The sequence below is a fragment of the Silene latifolia genome, chromosome Y (genome assembly GCF_048544455.1).
Source record: "Silene latifolia isolate original U9 population chromosome Y, ASM4854445v1, whole genome shotgun sequence".
Classification (NCBI taxonomy): domain Eukaryota; kingdom Viridiplantae; phylum Streptophyta; class Magnoliopsida; order Caryophyllales; family Caryophyllaceae; genus Silene; species Silene latifolia.
Window position 1 is genome coordinate 404,547,032 of NC_133538.1, and position 25,108 is coordinate 404,572,139.

The 25,108-nt window shown below is 38.0% G+C and overlaps 3 protein-coding genes across 3 annotated transcripts; 2 read left to right on the top strand and 1 right to left on the bottom strand.

The window, feature by feature from the left end:
• Positions 1-5,273: 5,273 nt before the first annotated feature.
• LOC141632246 (putative protein FAR1-RELATED SEQUENCE 10) lies at positions 5,274-7,410 on the top strand. The gene is made up of 3 exons (XM_074444808.1): positions 5,274-6,134; positions 6,259-7,059; positions 7,402-7,410. Exons 1-3 carry the CDS (start codon positions 5,274-5,276, stop codon positions 7,408-7,410), a joined length of 1,671 nt encoding a protein of 556 aa, XP_074300909.1.
• A 2,383-nt stretch (positions 7,411-9,793) lies between these two features.
• LOC141626285 (uncharacterized) lies at positions 9,794-11,758 on the bottom strand. Its single transcript, XM_074440186.1, has 2 exons — positions 10,178-11,758; positions 9,794-10,079 (listed from the first exon to the last, which is right to left on the bottom strand). Exons 1-2 carry the CDS (start codon positions 10,508-10,510, stop codon positions 9,861-9,863), a joined length of 552 nt encoding a protein of 183 aa, XP_074296287.1. The 5' UTR covers positions 10,511-11,758; the 3' UTR covers positions 9,794-9,860.
• A 1,386-nt stretch (positions 11,759-13,144) lies between these two features.
• Positions 13,145-23,515, top strand: LOC141632861 (glutamate--glyoxylate aminotransferase 2-like). Its single transcript, XM_074445368.1, has 14 exons — positions 13,145-13,561; positions 15,934-16,137; positions 17,014-17,079; positions 17,179-17,296; positions 18,211-18,292; positions 18,448-18,535; positions 18,872-19,030; positions 19,709-19,882; positions 19,969-20,100; positions 20,295-20,360; positions 20,456-20,520; positions 21,005-21,096; positions 21,220-21,376; positions 23,105-23,515. The coding sequence occupies exons 2-14, from the start codon at positions 16,021-16,023 to the stop codon at positions 23,232-23,234; spliced, it is 1,446 nt and encodes a 481-aa protein (XP_074301469.1). The 5' UTR covers positions 13,145-13,561; positions 15,934-16,020; the 3' UTR covers positions 23,235-23,515.
• The last annotated feature ends 1,593 nt before the right edge of the window (positions 23,516-25,108 follow it).

Genomic DNA, 25,108 nt, shown 5'->3' on the forward strand with positions numbered 1-25,108 from the left:
CCCTTACCACCTTGTGAAGATGAGAAGTTTCTTGAAGAAAGATCGAGATGAAGTGATGAAGACTTTTTTTTATAGATTATGATTTTCTTGTAATTCTCCAATCGTAAAGTTCGTACTATGTACTGCCTTTACGATTGCGGGAGGGTATTAGGATATTAGGCCCATTAAGGCCGTCTGTCATTAGGGTTTAGTGTATTAGGGTTCGAGTTGCTGATTCTATAAATACATTCATTAGAATCACAACATATTATCGATAACAAGTACAATTCTCTTATGTTATTCTCTCCCCTCGATAATCTTATCAGGTCTTCTAGGAAAGACATCCTTAAGGGTGATTGGTTGGCGTGTTGGCGCGTTATGTTTATAAACAGGAACCTTTTGAAAATTGTGAGAAACTTGTTTCGGGACTATAAAGGTTTTGGACATAATGGTATCCTTGGAATATTAGAGTTGTATTATTGTTAGACTATGTTTATTGGTAGGTCTACCAAGGGCTAGATCTTAAATAAAGATAAAAAAAAGGTGAAAAGTAAAAAGGTAAACTGAATAAAAGAGGCAGACCGCATACCATCTACACGAATAGATGAGATGCATTCCACCCATTCCTCCATAGAAGTCTTGGAACTCATCTCAACCCTATGCCATTTTGTCCACATGGCACCAATTGAGTGGGGGAAGGGTTTAACTAAAAATTAACCAAAATCTATGAAATTAACTTTTTTTTGTTAAAAACGTTTTTAGCTATAATTATACAAATAAGAAAAATAATATATAATTGTACCAATATTCTTATACTTTGGTGCTCTTCAATTAGAGAACACTTTTGATATATTTTGGAGTCCATCTAGTTCTTTATTTTATTTAAAAAATGAACATATATATGTACATGAAATTTCTTTTATAAAAACTTGCGTATAAATTTAAACCTATGTTAAAAAGTTGGATCAAAATTTAATTTATTTGATTATTTTTTATTTCATGGGGAATACTAAAATTAGGAGAAATGGTGGGTTAAAGTAGGTTAAGGAAGGGCTTGATAAAACATCAAAAAAATAGGAATTAAGGCTCGTAAGTAGGTTAATAAAAATAATTTACTGTTTTAATGAAGGAACTAGGGTTGCATGAACTACGGATAAACATAGTCTTAGTGAAAAATCAGTCTCACTTAAATTTCATTAACGAGTGTGAGTTAAGCCTTAACTCTTTCATCGTATCATTCTATTCCCTTTCCTTCCTTCCTAACTTTGTTGAGCCTTGCCTTTATATGTAAGTTTACTTATCCCCATCTTGCCTCTGATATCTTCCTAACACTATAGTACTTATTTACTTACTTTTGATGTCGTTATCTTTACAATATTTCTTTTTTTAGTTTCATATCTTATCATGCTCATATGTTCCTTTTGAGATTTCTTATTTGAATTAGTGAGTTTGAATTTGTGTAGAGCCTACCAAATCCGGCCCTACCCACCACTTCGTGCACAAAATTCGCACCCCGCATAGGCCACATATCAACTTGGTGCAACCTAGATTCCCTCACAGGCCCCTGACACATTTTCACAACCCAAACAAGCCCATAAAAATATAAAAAAATGGCTATATGGGTGGGGCTCAGGCCAGACATAAGGAGGCTCAGCCCGACCTTTCACCCCCCCTAAAGGCACGGCACGGGCCGCAATTTCAGAAGCTAGCTCTGCCTGACCCAATGACTCCCGCTAATTGTATGCAACTACGATAAATGGTTGACAACCTCTTCAATTTGTTTAGTATCCCATAGCAAATATGGGACATGTGATGAGAATAAGGGTTACCACTAGGAATGGCAACGGGTCAGGTCTGGGTTGAGTCCAGTAAGACCCGGACCCGGACCCATGTTACATACCTTGGACCCAGACCATAAAGGGACTAAAATTACTGGCGCAAATTCTCATATGTGACGGTTGATATCCGTCACAAGCTTGTGACGGTAAAGTAAACCCACATGGTTTAATAAGACAAATTATTTGTGATTCCCTATAAACTTTAATTGTTGTCTTATACCCATGTCGATAATACTTGACCCGTCACGTACAAACGGATATATCCGTCACAAGGGAGACTTATTGAATTACTGGACCCATACCTATACCCAACAGGTCCGGACGGATCCAGGTCGGGTCTACCTGTGGGTCTAGTTGAGAAAGCACATGTGCAATTTTACTCTTAATAAATTCAACTTGGCAGTAGCTACTGCCCACCGTAAGTGCTACTATATGCATTCATCAATTTTTCTATTTTAATAGATCAAAATGGCAGCAATCTGGTTACACATTTTTGTTGTCCCAGGCATCCATCTCATGTTCTCCGTCATTCTATACTAATTTTTCATGGAAAGAAATTTGGAAACACCATGCTTCTCCCAAGTTTCCTTTACTAGTATGTCGGATTGTTCATAATATCCTTCCATGTTTAGAGAATCTATCCTTTCGCGGTTTCCAGGTAAGTACTTCATGTGTCTTTTGTCACTCATGCCCGGAATCTTTAGATCATTTATTTCGTTCTTGTACTGTGGCTCGTCATGTGTGGAATTCCTCTGTTCTTGGTATAAATTCAGTAGCCAACCCAAGTGTGCCCTTTCAAAGGTGGCTGGCTGATCATGTCTTGTACCTTCACCGTCACACTGCTAATGCCGACAACTGCTTGCTCCACTTTTTCTGCATCCTTAAAGCTATTTGGACGGTTCGCAATTCTATTGTCTTTGAAAACAGCATAGTTAACCCAACTCGTATTCTTCAAATAGCGGATTATATGTTTGCCTCACATATCAAGCTACCCTCTTTTCGGAAGTCTCTGACGATACCTATTTATTCGGCCCATAAAATTTCTCAAGTTAGCAACTTCCCGTTCGCAGATGTTTCCTACAATATTGAGGTGAAAGAAATATTTCCTAGAGATCGCTTCAGCATTATAATAACAGACTCGCTCACTGGCATTACTGTTTCCGATTGCATTCGTGCCTCCTCTGCTTTTGCTGCAAGTACTAAAGGTCTACTACTCGTTATGTACAGGTCCCATTCCGCATCTTCTCCTTTTGTGTCTTTTCAGATCACCTCCATAAAACTATCTTCAGTTCTAGCCTCCACAGACCAATCACGTTGCGGCACTCGTTGCGCGCAATTCAATCTTTCCTTCGTATGTATCATTACTGGTCTGTAAGCTTAGCTACGGGATGATTCATTTCTTATACCAGATGTTTGTTTGTTCTTCTTCCTTTTACTTTTTATATATACAAGTTAATCATTGTCAAAAAAAAAAAAAAAAAAAAAAAATTGCAGCAATCCTTGGTCTCTTACAAATATCAAACACAAAGAAATTATTCATATGAAATTTCAATTGAATACTAATTTTAAGACAAATTCATTTGAATAGAAAACTGGCTATCAAATTCTTATGAGATTTCAAATCAAACAAGCATATAAAATTAAGAACAATGAAAAAGGTAAAATCATACTCCCTCTATTCAACTCCACTTTGCATGTTTCTCTTTTACACACTATTCACAAGCGGACATTCAACTTCAATTTTCTCTCGATACATAAGTTAAAATATATTCATGTGGGATCTTATTTGATTCGTCTTTAAGAGTACATTAAAAATATCTAACTTTTATAATTTTTGCAAATACGTAGCTAAAGATATTTACCGCGTAAAAGTCGAGTTGGCAAACGTGATAAAGCAAACATGTAAAGTGGAGTTGAATGGAGGGAGTACAAAATAACTGAAGGATTAGAAAAAGGAACAAAAAAACCCTGAAAAAAGAGGGGATTAACTGCTTCGTTGTCGAACTTACTAGTCGTCGTCGTCGAACTTGCTGCCACTTTTTGCCGCCAGTCTCCGTCGTCGGTCTAAGATTAGGGTTAGAAAGTAGGTGAGTAATTAGGGATTTAGGGTTAGAGACATACATATTAGAACCTTTGAGAATTGAGAGTTTAGAGTTTAAAGAAAAATTGGGATTTGGGAATGATACAATGAACGCCTGCGTGTTTGCTTGTTAAATTAAGTTTTTTTTTTAGTAAATTATATGGGTCTAAGGGTCGGGTCCGGGTCCCTTAAATCAGACCCAAACCTGGACCCAAAATATTTTATTAAGACCCATACCCGACTTATGCCCGTTTGGGTTTCAAAAATTCAGACCCGAACCTGACCCATTAGGGTCCAACCCGAAGGGTCCACTGCCATCTCTAGTTACCACTTGCAACTTAACTTCCTGCTAAAGATCGTCGACAATTTTACTAATTATCGTCGACATTTAATGTAAATTTTCATGTTTGCCCTCCATAACATAACTCCATTTCCGTCTCACTAAAACACAACTCAATTTCCGTCTCACTAAAACACAACTCAATTTCCGTCTCACTAAAATCTCCCAAAAAAAAGACGCTTTCTCAAAAAAAAAAAAAAAAAAAAAAAAAAAAAGGGATTTGTAATTAACAAGATGAACGAGAACGATTTTAACAACGATTTCAACAATAAAGCCAGTAACGAGGTGAGTTTACGATTTATTTTTGTCTCAAATTTATGTTTTATTATCGATTGATTCCCGAATTAGGATAGATGCCTTGATTCTAGACGGAATTAGGATAGATTTGTTGACGGAATTAGTTGAAAATGGATTCGGAATTAGCTGGACGAAGAAATTTTTCGTCCAAGTCTGGGTCTGGACGAAAAATTCTTTCGTCCATTATGGGCCTTGGACGAAGGAATTTTCCGTCCAGACCTAGACTTGGACGAAAAATTTCTTCGTCCAAGGCCCATTTCGTATATTTTTTTTTTCCGTCTTATATATTTTTTTTTAATTCTTTCCAACTCGTTTTGTATAAAATAATTAAAATAATTAATTACCGTTTTATTTTTTCCGTATTTTTTAGTTTTTGTACGTTGTATTATATTTTTTTTATTTTAATTCTTTCCGACTCGTTTTGTATAAAATAATTAATTACCGTCTTATTTTTTCCGTATTTTTTAGTTTTCGTACGTTGTATTATATTTTTTTTATTTTAATTCTTTCTGACTCGTTTTGTATAAAATAATTAATTACCGTCTTATTTTTTCCGTATTTTTGAGTTTTCGTACGTTGTATTATATTTTTTTTATTTTTTATTCTTTCCGACTCGTTTTGTATAAAATAATTAATTATTATTAACTAATTTATCGAAATGCGTGCGCAGGTGAATAACGATGGCGACAGTGTTGATTACTCAGATCATTTTACGACCACCAGAATTTTTTCGTCAACTATGGAAGCGTTTAATTGGGCATTTGAGATTGGACTTAGACTCGGATTTGGTATAAAAAGAGCAAGGAACAAGAGAGTTGGTCGTCACATGAATTTGAAACAGGATTATTTTGTTTGTCGGATGGGTGGAAGAGGTCCCGTAAATAATGATGCCGATGCTTTAATGAGGGCTAACACGGTTACCGCATGGTGCAAATGCAAATTTCAAATGAAAGTTGTTGAAATACAAGAGAATAAGTGGAAGCTTGTCATGATATCCGGGTTTCATAATCATGCTTTAACGTTGTATTGTGATGGCGATAGATACTTTGCAAAGTTTGATGAAGAGGAGTTGGCTTATATCGACGCCCCAGTTAGAGCTCGCGTAAGACCGGCTATTATTTGTGCGGGTTTGCATCAGCGGAATCCGGAAAAGTCAAGACTTAATCGGCAACAAATCTACAATCATTCTCCGAAAGTAAGGGCCGAGGAAAGAGATGGGAGAAACCCGGCACAACAGATGTTAGCACTTGCGGTTCGGCATAAGTACGTTCATTATTGGGTCACTAATCAGGAGACCGAGGAGCTAACCCACGTGTTCATGGCTCATCCAGAAGCCGTTAAGATGTTTCGATCATACTATTATGTGGTCCTAATCGATTCCACGTACAAGACAAACTTATACCGTCTTCCGCTTGTTGAGATGATTGGAGTCACACCCGTTGGGAAGAGCTTTGTGATCGCGTATGCTCTTGTGACGCATGAGTCCGATGATGGATATCGTTGGGTCTTACAGAAATTGAATGCCCTTCTCAATGATGTCGTTCAACCTAATGTTATTGTTACTGATTGCGAGCAAGGGTTGTTGAACGCGATTCCCACTGTTTTTCTGGATTCGGCTCACTTGCTATGTCTTTGGCATATATATGCTAACGTGGAGACGAGAGCACTTCATATCACGGGTCGGGATAGTTGGGCTAAGTTTATAACTTGTAACTTATTTAAAGCGATTGTCGAGGCGGAGTCCCGGAGTCCGAGATGAATTTGATGTGGCGTGGGCCAATTTGGCAAGGCAATGGACGGGAGTGGTGGCTTATATTGAGAGTCAATGGTTTCCGCACGTGGAGAAATGGGCCAAGTACAGAACGAACAAGATAACTCATTTTGAGAACACTTCTACATCCCGGGTTGAGTCGGCTCATGCGAATTTGAAGAAATGGTTGAATAGCGCGAAACTGGCCATTGATAGCATCGGGATCCGTTTTCATTCTTTGATGGAAACGCAACATGTTGAGATCCGACACTCGTTGGAGTTATCTAGATCGAGACAGTTGACGGGGATTCATCGATTATTCTCCAGACTTTCTTATAAAATCTCAAAGAATGCCATCATTGAATTGCGTGGAGAATTCGAAAGAGGCGCCAAGATGACGGAAGATGCCTTGATGATCGATTGCGGTTGTGTAAAGACTACTACACTTGGTTTTTTATGTGCTTGTTCACTTCATCGCATTGCTAGAAATGGATCTCGAGTCCCTCTTGATGTGTTACATGTATTTTGGAGGAAGTTGGAGTATGATGGTTCGGAGGCAATGCCGGCTTGTGACGATGATCGACTCGAGGAGTTATTCGATGAAATTCGAAATGCAGATCCGAGTATGAGATCATCCATGTTCGATGCCCTTTACTCTCAGATACATCCGGATGAGGAGGATGTATACGAGCCTCGGGTGAACGAGAACCCTAGAGAACGTCCGAATAGGGGAACTCGTAGAGAACCGTCCGCCGTTGAGCATGCACGAGTTCGGGTTCGATTAGGCAGAGCTACGCCCCAAAGAAACTCGTCTTCGCAACAACCTACCACCCCCGGGTCCACTCCGACGGTTCCGGTTACTCCGTCTAGTATCCCCCGTTCCACTCCGACGGTTCCTATTACTTCGTCTAATACTCCTTGTTCCACTCCGACGGTTCATTTTACTCCGTCTATTACCCCCGATCCACTCAAACGGGTCCAGGCACACCGTCTACCACCGCTACCACGAGTACGGGGAGTTTCAGCACATCGCATTGTGCACCTCTGGAGGTAAACTACACTATTGGTCATTTGAGGTACTTTCCTTATCTTGAGTTTTTGCCTTCCTGGTTTACAGAGTATCTAGAAGCGTGGTAAAATCCTTCCGGAGACGGTCATTGTGGTTTCCGAGTTCTCTCACATGTTGTTCGGGGTGACCAATCTCATTTCATGATGGCTAGAACAGATTTACTAAGGGAAATCCATAGTCCCATTTACCGTGATCATATCTATGGCCCGGAGAGATTTGATGCGGAGGTAGCTAGAATTACATTTATGGATCAAGTACCGTGTGGCTCGGCTCATTGGATGGACGGTTTCGATCTATATGGTTATGCTACGATGTACAATTGGGTGATATGTTGCGTTTCTTCATGGGTAGATCAAGAAGGTCACCGACATTGGAGTAGCAGTCATACTTACTTGTCTTTACGAGCCCCCCACTGGAGTACGTATCCCATATGGTGTCTTATGGATATTACATGCGGGAAACCACTATCTGAGGCTCCGGGTACGCCCTTTGTCACCTATGCCTCCAATAGCCCCTTGTTTGGAACATGATGATAGCGTAGCTCATTATAGAGGCACGTATCGACATCAGCTAACTTTGTGGCGCAGTTTCGAGACCGGATGTTAGCTTTTATTTGTCCGATTATTGTACCTTATATTTTATTTGTTCGATTATTGCACCTTATATTTTATTTGTCCGATTATTGTACCTTATATTTTAGTAGCTTAATTTAACATGCAACGATATTTAATTAAAACATTCCTTAATTTGAAATACAACGACATTACATAAATCACTTAAAACATAACTAAACCTGAAAACCTAAACCCCATACCTCAAACCCTAAACCCTAAACCCCAAACCTCAAACCCTAAACCCTAAACCCCAAACCCCAAACCTCAAAACCTAAACCCTAAACCCCAAACCTCAAACCCTGAAACCCTAAACCAATACCTCGTTACAATGATATTAATTAAAACATAACATAATTAAATAACTATCGAACTTAATTATCTTCCGATGATGAAGATGACGATTTCTCATCTTGTTCATAATTTTGAGCCTCAATTTCTTCAGGTTGGGTAACCACATATTGATACAACAAATCAGTGACGTAGAGATAAACATTTCCTAGGTTGAGCACTCTACCGGCACATAAGTCTAATAGTCTTGCGTAATCGATCACGGTCAGGATGCGCTCAAAATATGTAAAGAGATCACTTCTTAACCTGCGAAAATCCCACATCTTCTCGGTTAATGTTTCATCAGAAACAACCTCATCAGTAACTGTTGGAGTTAGAATTTGATCCCTGTTTCCGGCTAAGATTATACAAAGGCTACCAATTGGAGGATTTTCAAGCAACTGCCATACGGTGGCACTAGGAACCACTAATTCAAGTCGGGAAACTAGCACTGGTAAATTTTAAACAATTAGATCGATTCTTAGTTGATAAACTCTGATTTTTTGAGTATTTGTGAGAACCATTTTAGTATTATAGTGAGTGAATAGGATTGGATGTTGTGATTGAAATTGACACAGAATGGGATATTTATAAGAAGTCGGTGCAAAACGGTTATTTTTGAATTGTAACGGTTATTTTTGAATTGTAACGGTTATTTTGAATTGTAACGGTTAGATTTGAATTGTAACAGTTAGATTTGAATTGTAACGGTTATTTTGAATTGTAACGGTTAGATTTGAATTGTAACGGTTATTTTGAATTGTAACGGTTAGATTTGAACTATAACGGATATTTTTGAATTGTAACGGTTATTTTTGAATTGTAACGGTTAGATTTGAATTGTAACGGTTATTTTCCCTCCATTTTTTCCTCAATCTCACCTATATTAACATCTTCATATTCTTTTATTTTTCACTCATCTTCATCTTCTTCTATTTTTCACTCATCTTCATCTTCTTCTATTTTCTTCTTCATCTTTCTACTTATGTCGACATCATCCTCAATGTGGAGAAACCACCCAATTGAAGGCCTTAGTTTTAAGAATCAATGTTCCAATCGTTGTGGCAAAAACGCTATCATCAAGATTTTCGGGTCAATTAATAATCCAATGAAAGCGTATTTTAAGTGTTTAGATTGCAATAATTTTATGTCGTGGTTGACTGAAGATCATTTGACAGTAACCAAAAAGTTGAAGATAGCATGTGAAGATGAAGGTGATGATGCATCAAGTGGAAATGTCATGAAAGAGCAAGTGATATGTATAAAAGAAGAGATTTCGGAAATGTCAAGGATGATGAAGTTTTATTTCAAGTGTATCTTGTATTTGTTTGTTTTCCTTATGTTAGCCATTGTCATGAAATAGTAAGTATTTCCAGAAATTTCCGAATTTGCATCAGTTGCTATGTGTTCCAGAAATTTAAGAAATTTCAGAATTTAAAACCGTCATGTTTTTTGAATTAAATAAGGTTTGAATAGTCAACTAACATAGTCGTCCAACATAGAGAAAATGTTTAAAAACGTACAAAATAAATGAAAATAAACACAAATTAGTCTCCCGACTACTCATCACCTCACCCTCGCTATCAGTAAACGCAACACACCATCTGATCTACGCTGAACACGATCACCGGGTGTTTGACGGGGTCCTCTAGTACTCTGTATGTGCCTAGCCCTCTCAACCAATGGTTGGATGTTCTTCATCATCTTGCGGAAGAAGGAAAGTTGTTTCTTGTCATCGGCAATCCTTCCGGCTTGGGCAAACTGAAACACTAAAGCACGTGCAGTCTGCAAATTGACAAAAATAACCAAGACATTTTAAACATTATCGACAAACAGTAAGAAATTTAAACAATTATTACAACAACGGTAAGTAAAACTATTACCTCAGCAGGGACATCAAAATCGTCATGTGCAGCGGGGGCATCATGGTGGTCGGGATCAATGATCAACGGGTGAGAACTCTTATTATACCAATCCTCGTAATTTGGCGCCGTCTCCCCCGGGAAACTAACTGGTCTCGATCTACGAGAAAGGTGAACTAAGTGATCCATCCAGCAATCCCAAAGATGATCGGCCACCGCCCCGACACTAACCTCGTACCCTATCCCCGAAGCAGGACGGTGCGCTACCATTCTCATAATGGGATTTGGTATTACCTGCAAATACCCAAACTGACGTAAACACCGATCGGGCTGGTACGGCTCGGCTATGTCCATGAAACGAACACAACCGACAAACAGAGTACGAGGATGATACTCCTCCTGACGCGGCCCATACGGATCCTACCTAATGGAAGCATAAGTAAGCCCATCTAACACCCTCCGATACTCCAACAATTTCTCCGCATTTTGAGCGAAGGGACCAACGGATCTCCAAGAACACGACCGAGGCTGAGTAGGGTCAATTACCGAAGGTGGACCGGGTCTGAACATAGGAAAATACTCATAGATCCACGACTGCAACAAAGTCAAGCAACCACCAATAGTCTTCACACCAACACGTGAAGCCACACCCAACTGTCGGTACATGACGGCTAGTGCACCGGCTCCCCAAGCGTAGTGGTGTACAGAATTAGTATCAGTCACTAAGGGAAACAACTGAGGACGTAACCTATCACCTGATTTGTCGACAAAAAGTGTCGACCCGAACATCGCAACCAAGAACCCCTGAGCATGAACAACATCACAACCAGCTGCCGCCATATCACAAACTGCATCTACCAATATACCCTCACTCTTGTAAATAGGGACCTTCTTATTAGGGTTTAACGGCAACCTCAACTCGTTTTGTGACTTCGCAAAGAAGTCACAAACATACATAAGGGGATCCGCCAACGTCCCGTCCGCACTCTCCACCTTACAACAGTCACCATCTACCCGAACACCTAAGATCTGCGTAACATCGTGAAGAAGTATGGACATCTCTCAACGAAAGCATAAATAAGGGCCATGTTAAAATGCTCGGCCATGGAATCTGTAAGGTGAGAAAGACCACTACCGTCATAAATAGTCCGAACGGCCGAAGGTAGTCGCCAGCAACTCAACAACCTCGTCTTACCAAACCGGTGGTAACCCGTCAAAATTGGTCGACCGACCTCATTAGGAGTCGGCCATAAGGTGTGGGCAATGTGGCCCCCAAAACTGGGAATCACGTGGGGAACCAACAGACCACCCGGAACAGGATCAGAAACCAACCAAGAGACATCCTTACCCGATTTCTTCTTCTTCGGAGCCACGACACTACTAGAACTACCATCCGACATCCGCTGAAAACGCCCCTGCTCATCCGGTCTACGGGGCCCCCTACGCACTCGCTCCGCACCCGCCTCCTCCTCACCTATCTCATCAGTAGCCCGAACCACCTCCTCCAACTCCTCCGCAGTCCACGACTGGGTACTACCCTCTCCAGCCTCAGACGCAAACTGGAGCCCCTTTCGAGCTCGAATGTGACGGTCTTTTCCTCCACCGGCCATCTATTCACAAAATAACAAAAAGGTGTTGATTAGTTAAATTAATAAAACGAAAAATTTATTAATTATAGTGTTATACTTCACTATTTCTTTTTATTTGTCGTGAAACGGAAAAATAAGTTTAAGTAAAAAAAAAATTAAAATACAACAAACTAACCCCGGACAGGGTTTATTAGTAATAATTAATTATTTTTTTATGAAAACAAAACAAGACGGAAAAATAAATTTTAAAAAATTAAAAATTAAAATAAATAAAAATACAACGAATTCGGCACGGACCGGGTTTATTATTAATAATTAATTATTTTTTAACGAAAACAAAACAAGACAGAAAAATAAGTTTTATAAATAATAAAAAAAATCGACAAATTCAAAAAAAAAAACGAAAAAAAATACACAAACCTGGGCTTGGACGAAGAACATTTTCGTCCTGATCCAGGCCCAGACAAAAATGTTTTTCGTCCAAGACCCATCTTTGCCGACGAAGAACATTTTAAATGGATCTGATCTGACGAAAATGTTCTTCGTCCCCAAATTTTGTGTAAGTGTTTTTTTTTTTTTTTTTTTTTTTTTTTTTTTTTTGAATTTGTTCGATTAAAAGGTTGCAAAACACGATTATATCCGTCTCAAATCAAGGCATCTATCCTAATTCCGTCTATAATAAAGCCTTCTATCCTAATTCCATCACAAACATACAAACTAAGAAAATATTCAAAAAAAAATTAATAAAGAACACATACCTTGTTGAATGTTTGAATTTGATGACGGAAATGATGTGGTTGAAGCGGGTTTTTGTTGCTATGTGAGTCGGTTTGTTTTTTTTTTTTTTTTTTTTTTTTTTAAGTTTTAAGTGTGAAATGGTGATTTTTGGAGAATATGAAAAATATAAGGGGGAGTGTGAGGAAGGGGTAGTTTAGAAAATTCATTAATAATTGTCGACGATAATTAGCAATGTGTCGACGATCCTTAGAAGCTAGGACTTAAAAAGTGCGCCTTACCAATATCATTTGTCCCTTTAGGAATCTCAAATTTAATTGTGGAGGGTGATAATTTATGTGTTATTAACTCAATTCGGCGATTTGAAATTCCTAAATTTCTATTATCGAGGATGTAAAATTAGACCTTCATTTTTTCGATGAAGTGATAATTAAACATTCTTTTTTCTGCCAACAAGGTTCTTGACTTCATGGCTACTATTGGACATTCGTGTCCAACTCTTTCGAGTGGTTTGATAATGGCGGTTCAACTTACCTCCCTCATTCGAAAGGATGAGATAGGTTGGTCTACCAGAGGATCAACCTGGTTTTTCTTACCTAATCAAAAAAAAAAAAAAAAAAAAAAAAAAAATAATCATTTGTCCTACAATCGAACCGAAAAGGCTAAGATGGAAAATGATCGTTCTGAAGATGCGAGTACAAAGCAATAAAAACCATACAAATCTTATTGGTGTCCCAGAAATTGGATGACATTTATGAAAACGAGCCAATATATGCCAATTGCTCTGACTCCCTTGAAGCTCCACCACACTTGTTCCTTTGAACTTTATCTCTTTGCAATTTTTTCAAATTTCATTTTTAAAACAAGATAAAACATGCAAATGATCAAACATAATCTTAAGCTTTTTGGGTGGTTGTGGTTTTGCTACTCAACTCCACATACTGCCACCTACATAATTCACCTATATTTACACTGATTATTGGGCATATCAATATTAACTTTCTTTGTTTTTGTTTCCAACAGTTGAAAATAAACAAAAACCATTCTTCTTGTCTCTCACTCTCCCAACTTAAACTCTCAGGTATTTGCTTCTACCTCTAATTTGCACCCTTATGTAATTATTCATTTCGGTTTTCATACGTTTGATTAAAATACTCGTCACATATTTAGCAAAGCTATGAATATGAAATGAATGGAGCGAGTAATAAATAGTGTTGATTGTTTATGTGGGTGAGTTTTCTGATTAAAAGTTTTAATCTTTTTTGCTATGAACTGTGAAATACATGATTGCACAGTTTTGGGTTTCTGGGTCTGCTTCATCCATGTGTTCAAGTCTTATTTTAGGAGTGAAATTTGATAATTGGCAATATTAAAATTATTTAGGGTTATTTAATAACAATAATCCATCCTAAGCCTCTCCTTCCCCATTTAATCCATCCTATCAATTATCCCATATTAATCTTATCTTTACTATCATTTAACTTATTTTAATACCATGGAACTTATTTTGATACCATGGAAGGGCAACTTGTTACACAGGTCACCCCTTCATTTTACTCCTCTCTTTAAAAAAAAAAAAAAAAAAAAAAAAAAAAAAAAAAAAAAAAAAAAAAAAAAAACAAAAACGTACTTACACCTTACCAATCTTCTTCTTATACCAAACTTCTTCTTCTTCAATTAATTGAAAACCTCAATATAAAACCTCTATAATCCAGCCCATTTGACAATCATCTTCGTCTTCAATCAACACCTCAATTAATTGAAAACATCAATTGAAACCCAAGAACTATCGTCCTATAAACCATGACAAATTCTAGGTTTTGTAAAATCAATTAAAATTTGTTCTTGCAGCTTATAATCCATGACAAATTCCAACAAAATCAACGGGTTTATAATCCATGTATTTATAATCCATATGGGCAGGGGAGGGGGAGTAAGGGGTTTACGTTATTCGGGGAGTATGTGGTTCGGTGGTGGCAGGGGGTGATATTGGCGGTGCAATCTGAGGTTCAGGGTGGTGGGGTGGTAGTAGGGGTGGTATCGGATAGTGGGATCCGAGGTCCGAGGTGGTGGAGGGTGGTGATCTGGTGTTTGCCGGTTTAGTGGTAGCGACGGAGATAGGTTGTAGAGAGCAAAGAGGGAGATGTGTGTGACAGTTGTTTTGGGTTTGACGGTGGTTGAGGATGGACTGATGGAGAGGTTAGAGTGGGTAGGAAGGAGGGAGAGACTAAATGACTGATTATTATGGTTTATTGATTTTAGATTTCCTTTTGTGAATGGAGGGAGTATGAAGAAATGAAGAAGTAAGATGAAGTTTTGAAGAATGGTAATGGAGAAATGTAGTAGAAGAAGAAAAAAATAGAGGTCCCACGTAATGACCTGCTGGGCAACCGGTTTTAGCAGGTTAATTTTGGGACAAGATCAATAAAAGTTAAATGATAGGATAGATCAGATTAATATGGGATAATTAATAGGTTGGATTAAATGGGAAAGGGAGAGCTTAGGATGGATTATTGTCATTAAATAACCCAATTATTTAAGGTTTTTATTATTGGTTTCGTTGCCTAATCAGGTTTATATTGTTTTCATAATAAAAACAATTCAACTTTGAATATTGATGATTATTGAACACTGAAAATTTAATCACTTTGGAACTAGGCTTTGTTGTTGTTGTTGTTGATAAAAACTGAAAATCTGGAATTGTTTGTGTTGTTAAGTCTGAATGCTAAATGTGAACCATCAGGTCATCGCAACAACATTTCCCTCGTTCCATCAAATGGCATGAATCATCCTTTAGAACCGTCCATGGTGATTGCACACCTCAAAATGCGAAAAAAATATCATGACGCATATCTTAATTTTTTGCACTTTGCTTTAGGACTTGAGGAACTGATGTTATAGTTTTTACTTTCATAGACCTTTCATGATGCTCATAAATTTTTACTGAATATATCTCATCATTTTATGTCGGAGAAAAAAGTTCCAACTTTAAGTTGATCAAAAGAATCAATTCGTGATTACAGTTTGAGGAACTGTTTGATTTTCGTGTGTTTGGCTAAAAAGGTGAGACTTGAGAGAATGATCAATGATCAGATCCAACCCATTCTCTTACTATACGAGTTAGAAATTTCTTGTTTTTTAATTTCAATTTATTCCTTGTTTCTTCATTCTTCCTAAACTAAACAATTAAGAAATTTAACCGTTTTGGTTCTCTATGCCTATTGTACTTCTTTCCATTCCTTTTAACTGATGGGAACGAAATAGCCTCTGCATATTTTGGGCTTCCAAGTTTTAAAGCATGAAAATGATGTCATTGGCCACTTTCACTACGTTTGTTGATTTTTTGGGGAAACGATTTTGCTTGTCTATGTTTTGTGAATGCATGACTGCATGTTATTGGTTGCCTATTCTTTTGATAAATATATAACTTCAACTACCATGGCTTGATTTCAGGTTTATGACCTGATCTCGTTATTGTGAGCTATCAATTCTCTCATTTGGAATTGAGGGACTCCAACCTTTTGAATAAGCTTCTTTATAATGGCACCCAAGGGACTGGATTACGAGGTACTGAATGAAAATGTGAAGAAGTGCCAGTATGCGGTTAGGGGTGAACTGTATCTCCGAGCTTCTGAGCTCCAAAAGGAAGGGAAGAAGGTAAATGGATTTTTATAGGTAGTGGATTTGTCTAATGTGCTGAGGCACACGGCTAAATCCAAATTACCTCCCTAAGGGTGTGTTTGGATTCAGGGATTTGGAGGGAAAGGAAAGAGAGAGAGAGTAGGGGATTTAAAATCCTTTGTTTGGATAGCAAATAAGGGTGGAGGGAAATGGAGGGGGAGAGATTTGGAGAGATCCATTTTCCGTCCTCCAAGGCAAATCAAAATCTCTCCACAATAGGAAAGATTTGGAGGGAAATTGTATCCAAACACCCACATCCCATTCCCCCTCCCTTTCCCTTCCCTCCTTCCCCCTCCCCTCCGTTTCCCTCTTCTTTTGCTATCCAAACAAGGGCTTAGGTTTTTTTTTTCCTTTCTTTTCTTTCTTTTTTGCTATCCAAACAAGGCCTTAGGCTAAGGCTTGAAAATCATTGGCAATTTAATCATGCCATAAAAACTATGAACTAATGATTAAATTTGCAATTTTACTCCTATTGAGGCAGCATGTATATGAGATAGGGCTGTAAAATGAAATAATGTATACTTGGGGGAAGTTCTCTAGCTTAATTTAGTCTCACATGAACCTGTCTCACATACAATTATAGAGCCGTCTTGCAGAAAATACTGTGTGAGACGGTCTTGTTTGAGAATTTGTGACTCTAGTTTGAATGACCTTTAATCTAAACTTTTCCTGTGGATAGAAATACTTTTATCTTTCATCATTAGTACGCAATGGTTGAACATACCCGCTTCATCCCATTCATTTGTTTACGTTTTTTAATTCTCTGTGAGTAGTATCTTAATCAAAGCTAGTCAAATGATTGAGATGAAGGGAGTAATTTATTGTGTCCTGACTCTTCTTTATGTTCTGTAGATTATCTTCACAAATGTGGGAAATCCTCATGCGCTGGGGCAGAAACCATTGACCTTCCCACGCCAGGTTACCCATGAATACTCTTAATTTTCCATTCAGTAGTTCCATCCATATACTATTTTTCTACTCAAGTCTGTGAGCTAAATTGAGCAAATATAATGGCAGGTGATTGCTTTATGTCAAGCTCCATTTCTACTTGATGATCCTAATGTGGGGCTCATGTTTCCAGCCGATGCTATTGCACGAGCTAAGAGTTACCTTGGAATGACTTCAGGAGGTCTAGGTACATGTTTTCCCTTTCCTCCCTCAAACTGATCTTATTATACAAAATAGCTACAAATGTTTCAAATTGCTGGAAACATTGCTGTTATCAATGTTGGTATCTGTCAGTCAACTATTAACTGTATACATACTTTCATGAGAAAGAACTAGTTACTAATATTTATTTTCCCTTTTGGGACATTTAAGTTGATTCACTATATTTCCATGTCGTGTAAGAAATAACACAAACACATGCCCATGTGGGTGGTGCACTGATCTCAATTTTTTTCCATTTTCAAAAACTTTGGCCCAAAAGCACGTATAGTGAATGGAGGGAGTAGTAAGTTTGATCTTCACTTGGCACAACATTTATCACATGGTTGTTCTTCAGATGCTTCTGTAATAGCTAGAACAGAAGTCTCTGATTCTCTTATATCATACTCCCTCCGTTATTCTGTTTTCTTCCCACTTTTCTTTTAATTTCCCTTCAATTAACCTGAGAAGTGGAAAGCAAAAAAAAAATGGAGGTAATTATTAAATTTGTTAATTTACCAGTCAGGAATTTCATGTAGTAATTGGCTTGCAATGTTTTCTTCTTGATTTCTTTTAACTTCTCTGCTAAATGCTTGTGATAAAAGTCATAAACTGGAAACAAGTCATTTTTTGTCCCTTTGGGCAGATTGCCAGGCCATTACCCTAATAAACAAAACCTTTGATATTAACATTTGACGTACTGTTGCATGCAAACATAACCAGAAGGGGGGATGGCAGTTTTTCTGTCTCAATTCAATAATAGACCTATCAAAACTGGCCACCCATATTCACCATCACCTGATTGTTTTTGAGTCCTATTTACAGCAAGTTGTTACGGCAGATCGTATCTCTATGGTTAGTGGAAATGGCTAGAGTATAACATCTGAGATTTTATTTGGATAGGTGCCTACAGTGATTCAAGAGGGGTTCCCGGTGTCAGGAAGGAAATTGCAGAGTTTATTGAAAGGAGAGATGGGTATCCAAGGTGATGAGAAACTGAAAAATGTCTTCTTCAAGCATTATGTGCTGTCTATATCTCATTGTATTTGAGTGTACGTGCTGATTCCTAATGCTTGTTCTTGGTTATTTGATCTAATTTTTTTTTTTTTTTTTTTTTTTTCACGTGTACTTGCTTTACAGTGACCCGGAGCTCATTTTCCTGACTGATGGTGCTAGCAAAGGGGTGATGCAAATCTTGAATGCTATTATAGGGAGCCATAATGATGGAGTAAGAAATTTGTTGAAACGTAATAATTTTCCCACCTATATCCTCTCTAGGACTCTAGTGTTCCTGTCCCACCCCCACTAGCAGATATATATATACAAGGACTCGGGTCCCCAAACACCAGAAAACTAACTTTTTCGTTGTATAATTCCAATATTTGCGACTTGAAGATTCAGAATCTTTAATTTTATTAAAATAAGACTAATACCTTTACTATTTCCAAGGGGTATCAGGAAAAAAAAAAAAATTAATGGGTCTGCGGCACTGTTATTAATGTTTTCTAGCATTGCTATAGTTGAATGACTGATCCCTCCTTTCTTTTTTCTTTTGTTTCCCCAGATTTTGGTTCCAGTTCCACAGTACCCACTTTATTCTGCTACAATATCACTACTTGGTGGATCCCTTGTCCCTTATTACCTTGAGGAGACAGCAAATTGGGGACTTGATATCAAAAATCTCCGTGACTCTATTCGACAAGCAACATTCAAAGGAATAACTGTGAGTTTAGATTAATGCTCTATTCAAAGCATGGATACGATCGAATTTAAAATTGTGTTTCATTCTTGAACAAACCTATCGCACATCTATTCGTTCTTATTTAGTGTCTGGAAAGATGAGTGCATTTTGGTTGGACTCAGTGAAATTTGCTGACTTATCTTTCTTAAGAATAACCCATCCTTGTTTGAGATTTCGCTTTCTAATACTCCCTCCATCTCATCTATATTATTCCCTTTTGTCTTGGGTGGCAAAACGTGTTTCAACTTTGACCATTAATTTTTCTAGATATGTGTACCATTAAAATTTAAAATTTTGTCACATTTGATTTATCGAAACACCTATGTTTATTTTATCACTTTTGAAATGTTGTAGTTTGTACTGTTGTAGCTAGTGTATATTATGAGCAAACATTGGTCAAGGCTAAAATTGTTTGTCTGCCGAAGTCAAATGAGGACATATTAATGAGATGGAGGGAGTATCTCTTACTCCATCTTTTAGAAATGAAAAGTACTGTGACGTTTCCGGGATTGATTGTCATCTACTCCCTTCTAGAAGTTGCCATTTGGTTTCCACTAGTTATGGATGATCTGAGATGCTTTATTTCTCTTTGATCAGTAATTGTGTAGCTTTATGGACCAACCTTTTTTCTTAATGTACCTACTCTATTCTGTTTTTTAGGTACGTGCAATGGTCATTATAAACCCTGGAAATCCTACTGGACAATGCCTTAGTGAGGCTAATCTACAAGAAATAGTTCGTTTCTGTATCCAAGAGGGTTTGGTGCTAATGGCAGATGAAGTATATCAGCAAAACATATACCAAGATGAGCGCCCCTTCATAAGTGCCAGAAAGGTTTGTTTTTATTTAGTCTTTAGAAGTTGGCTGTCACTGGAGTTCGCCTGATAATTAAATACACTTTTTTTGATAATTCCTGTAAGGTATTAATGAACATGGGCCCGCCAGCAAGCAAGGATCTTCAACTCGTGTCTTTCCACACAGTTTCGAAGGGTTACTGGGGTGAATGTGGCCAGAGGGGTGGATACTTTGAAATGACCAACATACCTCCACAGGTTTGTCTGCCTCTCTACGATTTATTGGAGTCATGGCATTGCTATTACTCTTTGCATAATTCATTGAACTACGCGATCATCCGTGAGTAACTATTTAGTACGGAGTACGTAATAGAAAGCATTTATGAATCTATGACTACAAATGTATATCACTGTGGTAGTTGGTAATCTGATTTAATCTGGTCTTTTTGCAGTCGGTAGATGAAATCTATAAGATTGCTTCAATAGCACTTAGTCCAAATGTGCCGGCACAGATATTTGTAAGCTTTCAAAACTTTGTGGTCTTCAACATTCTCTTGTACTTCACATCTAGGTTTTTAACATCGTAAAGTCGCTGTTTTGTTTCTTTATGTAGCTTGGGCTGATGGTCAACCCACCAAAGCCAGGGGACATTTCATATTACAAGTATGACCAAGAGAGGTAAGGATATTTGCTGCAGTGATTTTGCTCAGTATTGTGATACAATGATCTGTACGTCTTTGAGGCTATCCTATAGTGGCAAAGAAGGATGATCATAATAATGTTGTGAGACTTACGTCGCCCATAGATTAAAGAAAGAACATGTTTACATTTAGAATGTAGCGAAAAGACACTCTTATTTAGTGAAGCAAATTGGCTCACTAAATGGATGCACTTCTTTCTTTGATTGTGAAATGTCAGCCATTGAATACAATTCACGACGCATTCTTAATTATCGGTCGCGCAAAAACAATCTATCTTGTGCTAAACAACACAATTATAATGCTTTATACATGGCACCCTCCCTTCATCATTTGTTGAAGCTGTTCAAAAAACTGGGTTAAATGGCTAATGTTGTTGTTTAAGACATGCCCTGCATATATACGTGATATCGTAGTTCCATGTGTTTATAGGAGTGAAATTGACTTACTTTTTAAATTTGCAGCAAAGGGATCCTGGAATCGTTGAGGAGGAGAGCTCGTATAATGACTGATGGATTTAACAGTTGTAGGAACGTAGTGTGCAACTTCACTGAAGGTAACACTACATGTTTTTCCTATGATTTCCCTCTTTCTTTTTGCTTATCGTTTGGAGGAGGGTGATAACCCTATCTCGTTTCCTGGTGAAGGGAGTCATTTTTAAGATGTATTTCGAGTGCAGGTGCCATGTACTCATTTCCTCAGATACGCTTGCCACCCAAAGCAATTGAGGCCGCTACTAAGGCTGGCAAACATCCAGATGTTTTCTACTGTCTCAAGCTCTTGGAAGCCACTGGAATTTCCACTGTTCCTGGATCAGGCTTTGGACAGAAAGAAGGGTAAAACTTCATGTGTAATTTTTTGTTTTTTTTGTTTTTTTTTGTTTTCTAATAACAGTTCCCATTTTCCCTTCTTTTAGTTATCTGTGTTCTTTTCCTTTTGGAGTTTTGGGGTTTTCTCAGTTCACTCAAGGCAAGGCAACAGAGTCTTCACTATAGGGTTCTGTAAAAGGGTAGAATATTCACCATGAATGAGCCATATTTAGGGATGGCAATGGGTAGGGTCTGGGTAGGGTCCGCCTAGACCCGGACCCGGACCCAAGATTTTCCCTTTGGACCCGTATCCGACCCAGACCCGCAATGGTCTAAAATTTGAGGACCCATACCCGGACCCTATGGGTAAGGGTAGGGTCTGGGTCTACCCGCGGGTCCGAGTTTCAGCCACTTTAGTAACAGGATTAACAGTTATGGGGGTCTATAATATTAAAAAAAAATTCATACTACCTTAACATTATGAGTTTATTAATCTCTATTGTACACTACCAAATCCAATATACATACCAAAAAGATTAAGAAAGACAAAGAAGACCTAAATTAATTTTACATCCAAATACATGTGAAAGAATCAAACTCAGAACCCAAAAATCAATACCGTACTTGATAGCCGTCTCCATCTGACCGTCGCTGGCTGCCATTAATGGTGGTTGTCGGTCGCCGCTATTAGAGAGGTGGTTGCCAGTCGCGTATCAGTGCTGTGGTGGTGGTTTTCTTGTGTCAGTGGTGGAGTGGTGGTATTATCAGAAGAGTTTGGTTGAGTTTTATCACTTTATGGGATGAGGGAAGAGAAAGAGACTTTAGTTGGGTTTCTACGGTCCCGCGTATGAATTCGAAAAAGTTGTGATTTTTTTTTTTTTTTTTTTTTTTTTTTTATATAATAAAGGGTCTAAGGGTCGGGTATGGGTCTTATAACTTAGACCCGGACCCGGACCCGAAATATTTTCTTAAGACCCATACCCATTGGGTCTGAAAAAATGAAACCCATACCTGACCCATTAGGGTCCGACCCTCAGGGTCTGGGTCGGGTCCCCGACCCACGGCCATCCCTAGCCATATTCCTTATAGATATTAGACGTATACCAATTACATCATGCAATGCACATCATTCCTTTATTTTACTTACATGCCATTCTTTTTTTTTTAAGAGACCTATTCATATATCATTTCATATCGCCCATTCTTCTCTTCCACAAACGTGCCATAATAAGCTTTTGTATAATCGAGTGATTTCAAAACCTAAAATGAGAATAACTGTAATTGACAAACCCTTGTTCGAATCACTTATGATTCATGAACTTCTGTTTGGCATTTATGGTTTTTAAGGTTTTTTTTTTTTTTTTTTTGGCGATTTACCATGAAAAAATAGGTCAAATATCAAAATTTAATAAGAGCTCCTGTCTTTTTGTAAGCTTATCAACTTGTTACCTTCAGATCATGGGTTCAAGCCTTGCCATAGGGCACTTAATGGGAGGTTTTACCTCCACACCCCTTCCCCTTTGTGTACAATGTGTAGGATCTTCTGCTCATACGGACAGATTGGCCTCTGAGATGTGTCAAGCCTTGAGTTCACCTACTAAAAAACTTGAGAAGCAGTGAACCTTGGTGGCTTGGGGTTGTGTAAAAATCAGCTCTTTGGATGTTTGTTGTTCTCAATAATCCAATTTGGATTACCGGATAGTTTATGTTGTCGAGTTATGGATAATAATGAGGCGTTTTATCTTTGTATAACAGGGTCTTCCACTTAAGGACCACGATCTTACCGGCAGAGGAAGACATGCCTGCCATCATGGACAGCTTCAAGAAGTTCAATGACGAGTTCATGGAGCAGTGTGAAGACCCCCGAGGATACTCGAGGCTTTGAGCCATAAAAGATTGTGCAAGTTATTAGCGTACAAATGATGCCTATACAATTCTAAGGCTACTTGAATGCAAACGTTGCAAACCATGATTCTGTCAAATTTCCAAGCGATTTCACATCAAATTATAGTCATTTTATTTTATTTTTCGCGCATAGTATAAAATACCATCCTCATCCCAATTTAGTTCTACCTATTTGAGTTGACGTGATTTATGGAAAGCGTTCTACAACCTACAACTGTCTACTTATTTTTCAGCCTTTTATAATAATTTATTTACTGACTATTCTCATGCATATTACAGTAAAGCAACTCTTGGATATAATAAGCTCCTATGTCTCCGTATTTGCAATTTGCTTGCACCTCCATTTTATTGAAATTTCAGTCGTCGGACACTAGGACATTCTTAGTACTTTAGCATACATGGTATACCATCAAATACTAAATAAAAAAAGATACACGATCAACAATCTCTGGTATTTGACACGAGCACCGATGCCAAGAGAAAACTGCTTTTGATATCCACCCTAATCGTAGACGGCCTCTCTATTAGAGAGAGTAATATGCGAAACTTTATCAATAGTGTTTAAAATCCATGCCACCACCATGTCATTAATAGTCGTCCAAGCATCATAACGTCAGACGTGACATCGGTTCGACATTTTTGTCGGTTATAAAACCGATTTTATGTTTAGCACGCAAAGAAAGTTGCATTGCGCGAGACAATTCGTCATAATTGCAACCATTGAGTGCTTAGGTTACTCCGACTCTTTGATGTTACCTTACGTATCCGTGTCGGACACCGGACACCTTATTGGATTTTTTTCATAAAATGGCCGAGTCCGACACTTGGAAACGCACCCGTGTCAAATACTTCTAACGGAGTCCGAACAACATAGTTAAGTACTACGGCGGTGATATTACTACCCAGGTTGTCATTAGAAAGTAAAGTGTAGAGATTAAGTCTTGCTTCGTAAAGAGGTGACTAAAACTAGACCTTTATTTAAACTAACCTACTAATATAACCGATATGAGACAATTAGCGGGTCTCACTCCGCCCATTCAACTCACAACAAGACAACCATGAGGTAGGATGGCTTCTTGCAAGGCAAGGTGGGTCTTGCCAAAATGGCGACACATCCAAACATTAAGCACACAAAATCAAATAATGGATGCATCTACAAAAGAATAGCCACTTTCCTCATCTAAGTGGCAGAAATTATCTACAAGGGAAATAATTCAAGGGTACACACTCCTTCATAGATGCAATTTCTTCAAACTACTAAGCCTAGAAGGATACCAATAAATCACCTCCAAGTTGTGTCAAGCTAGGGTACCTTTGTCCTCAATCGTTAAATGTTTTTGTCAAGAATAAACTCCCTATGGTGTTAGAAACACTGGAGGATCGCGGAATTCCCCCTCTTGCCTAGACAAGAAGAAGGGTCGTCCCCTCTCTACCATGCACAAAAATGGATACGATGGATAAAGGGATCAATAGATATTTGAGTTTCATTTTGGGAGTTTGCTTTTGTTTTTGTTTTCCCCCCAATTTCGTGTGGCATTTGACATTTTAGAACACTTTCTTTTGCCATTTCTTTTTGATTTTTGGCACTTCAACACTGACAACTTTCAACTTTTTGCATTTCTTTTTGAACATTTTCAAAGTAACCCCATATGTAGTGAGGGTGCCTTATATTTGAAGTTTTAGGAGTTCTATTTTTGCTCTTCTTTTCATTTGATGCAATTGCAAACTTTTTCTTTTCTTTTCTTTTCATTTCTTGAACTCAAATTTGAACAATTTCTTTTTGTGCCCATTCCCTTTGATGACAAAATGTATGGTAGAACATGGATGAATGATGGTTGCATGGTTTCAAGGGTC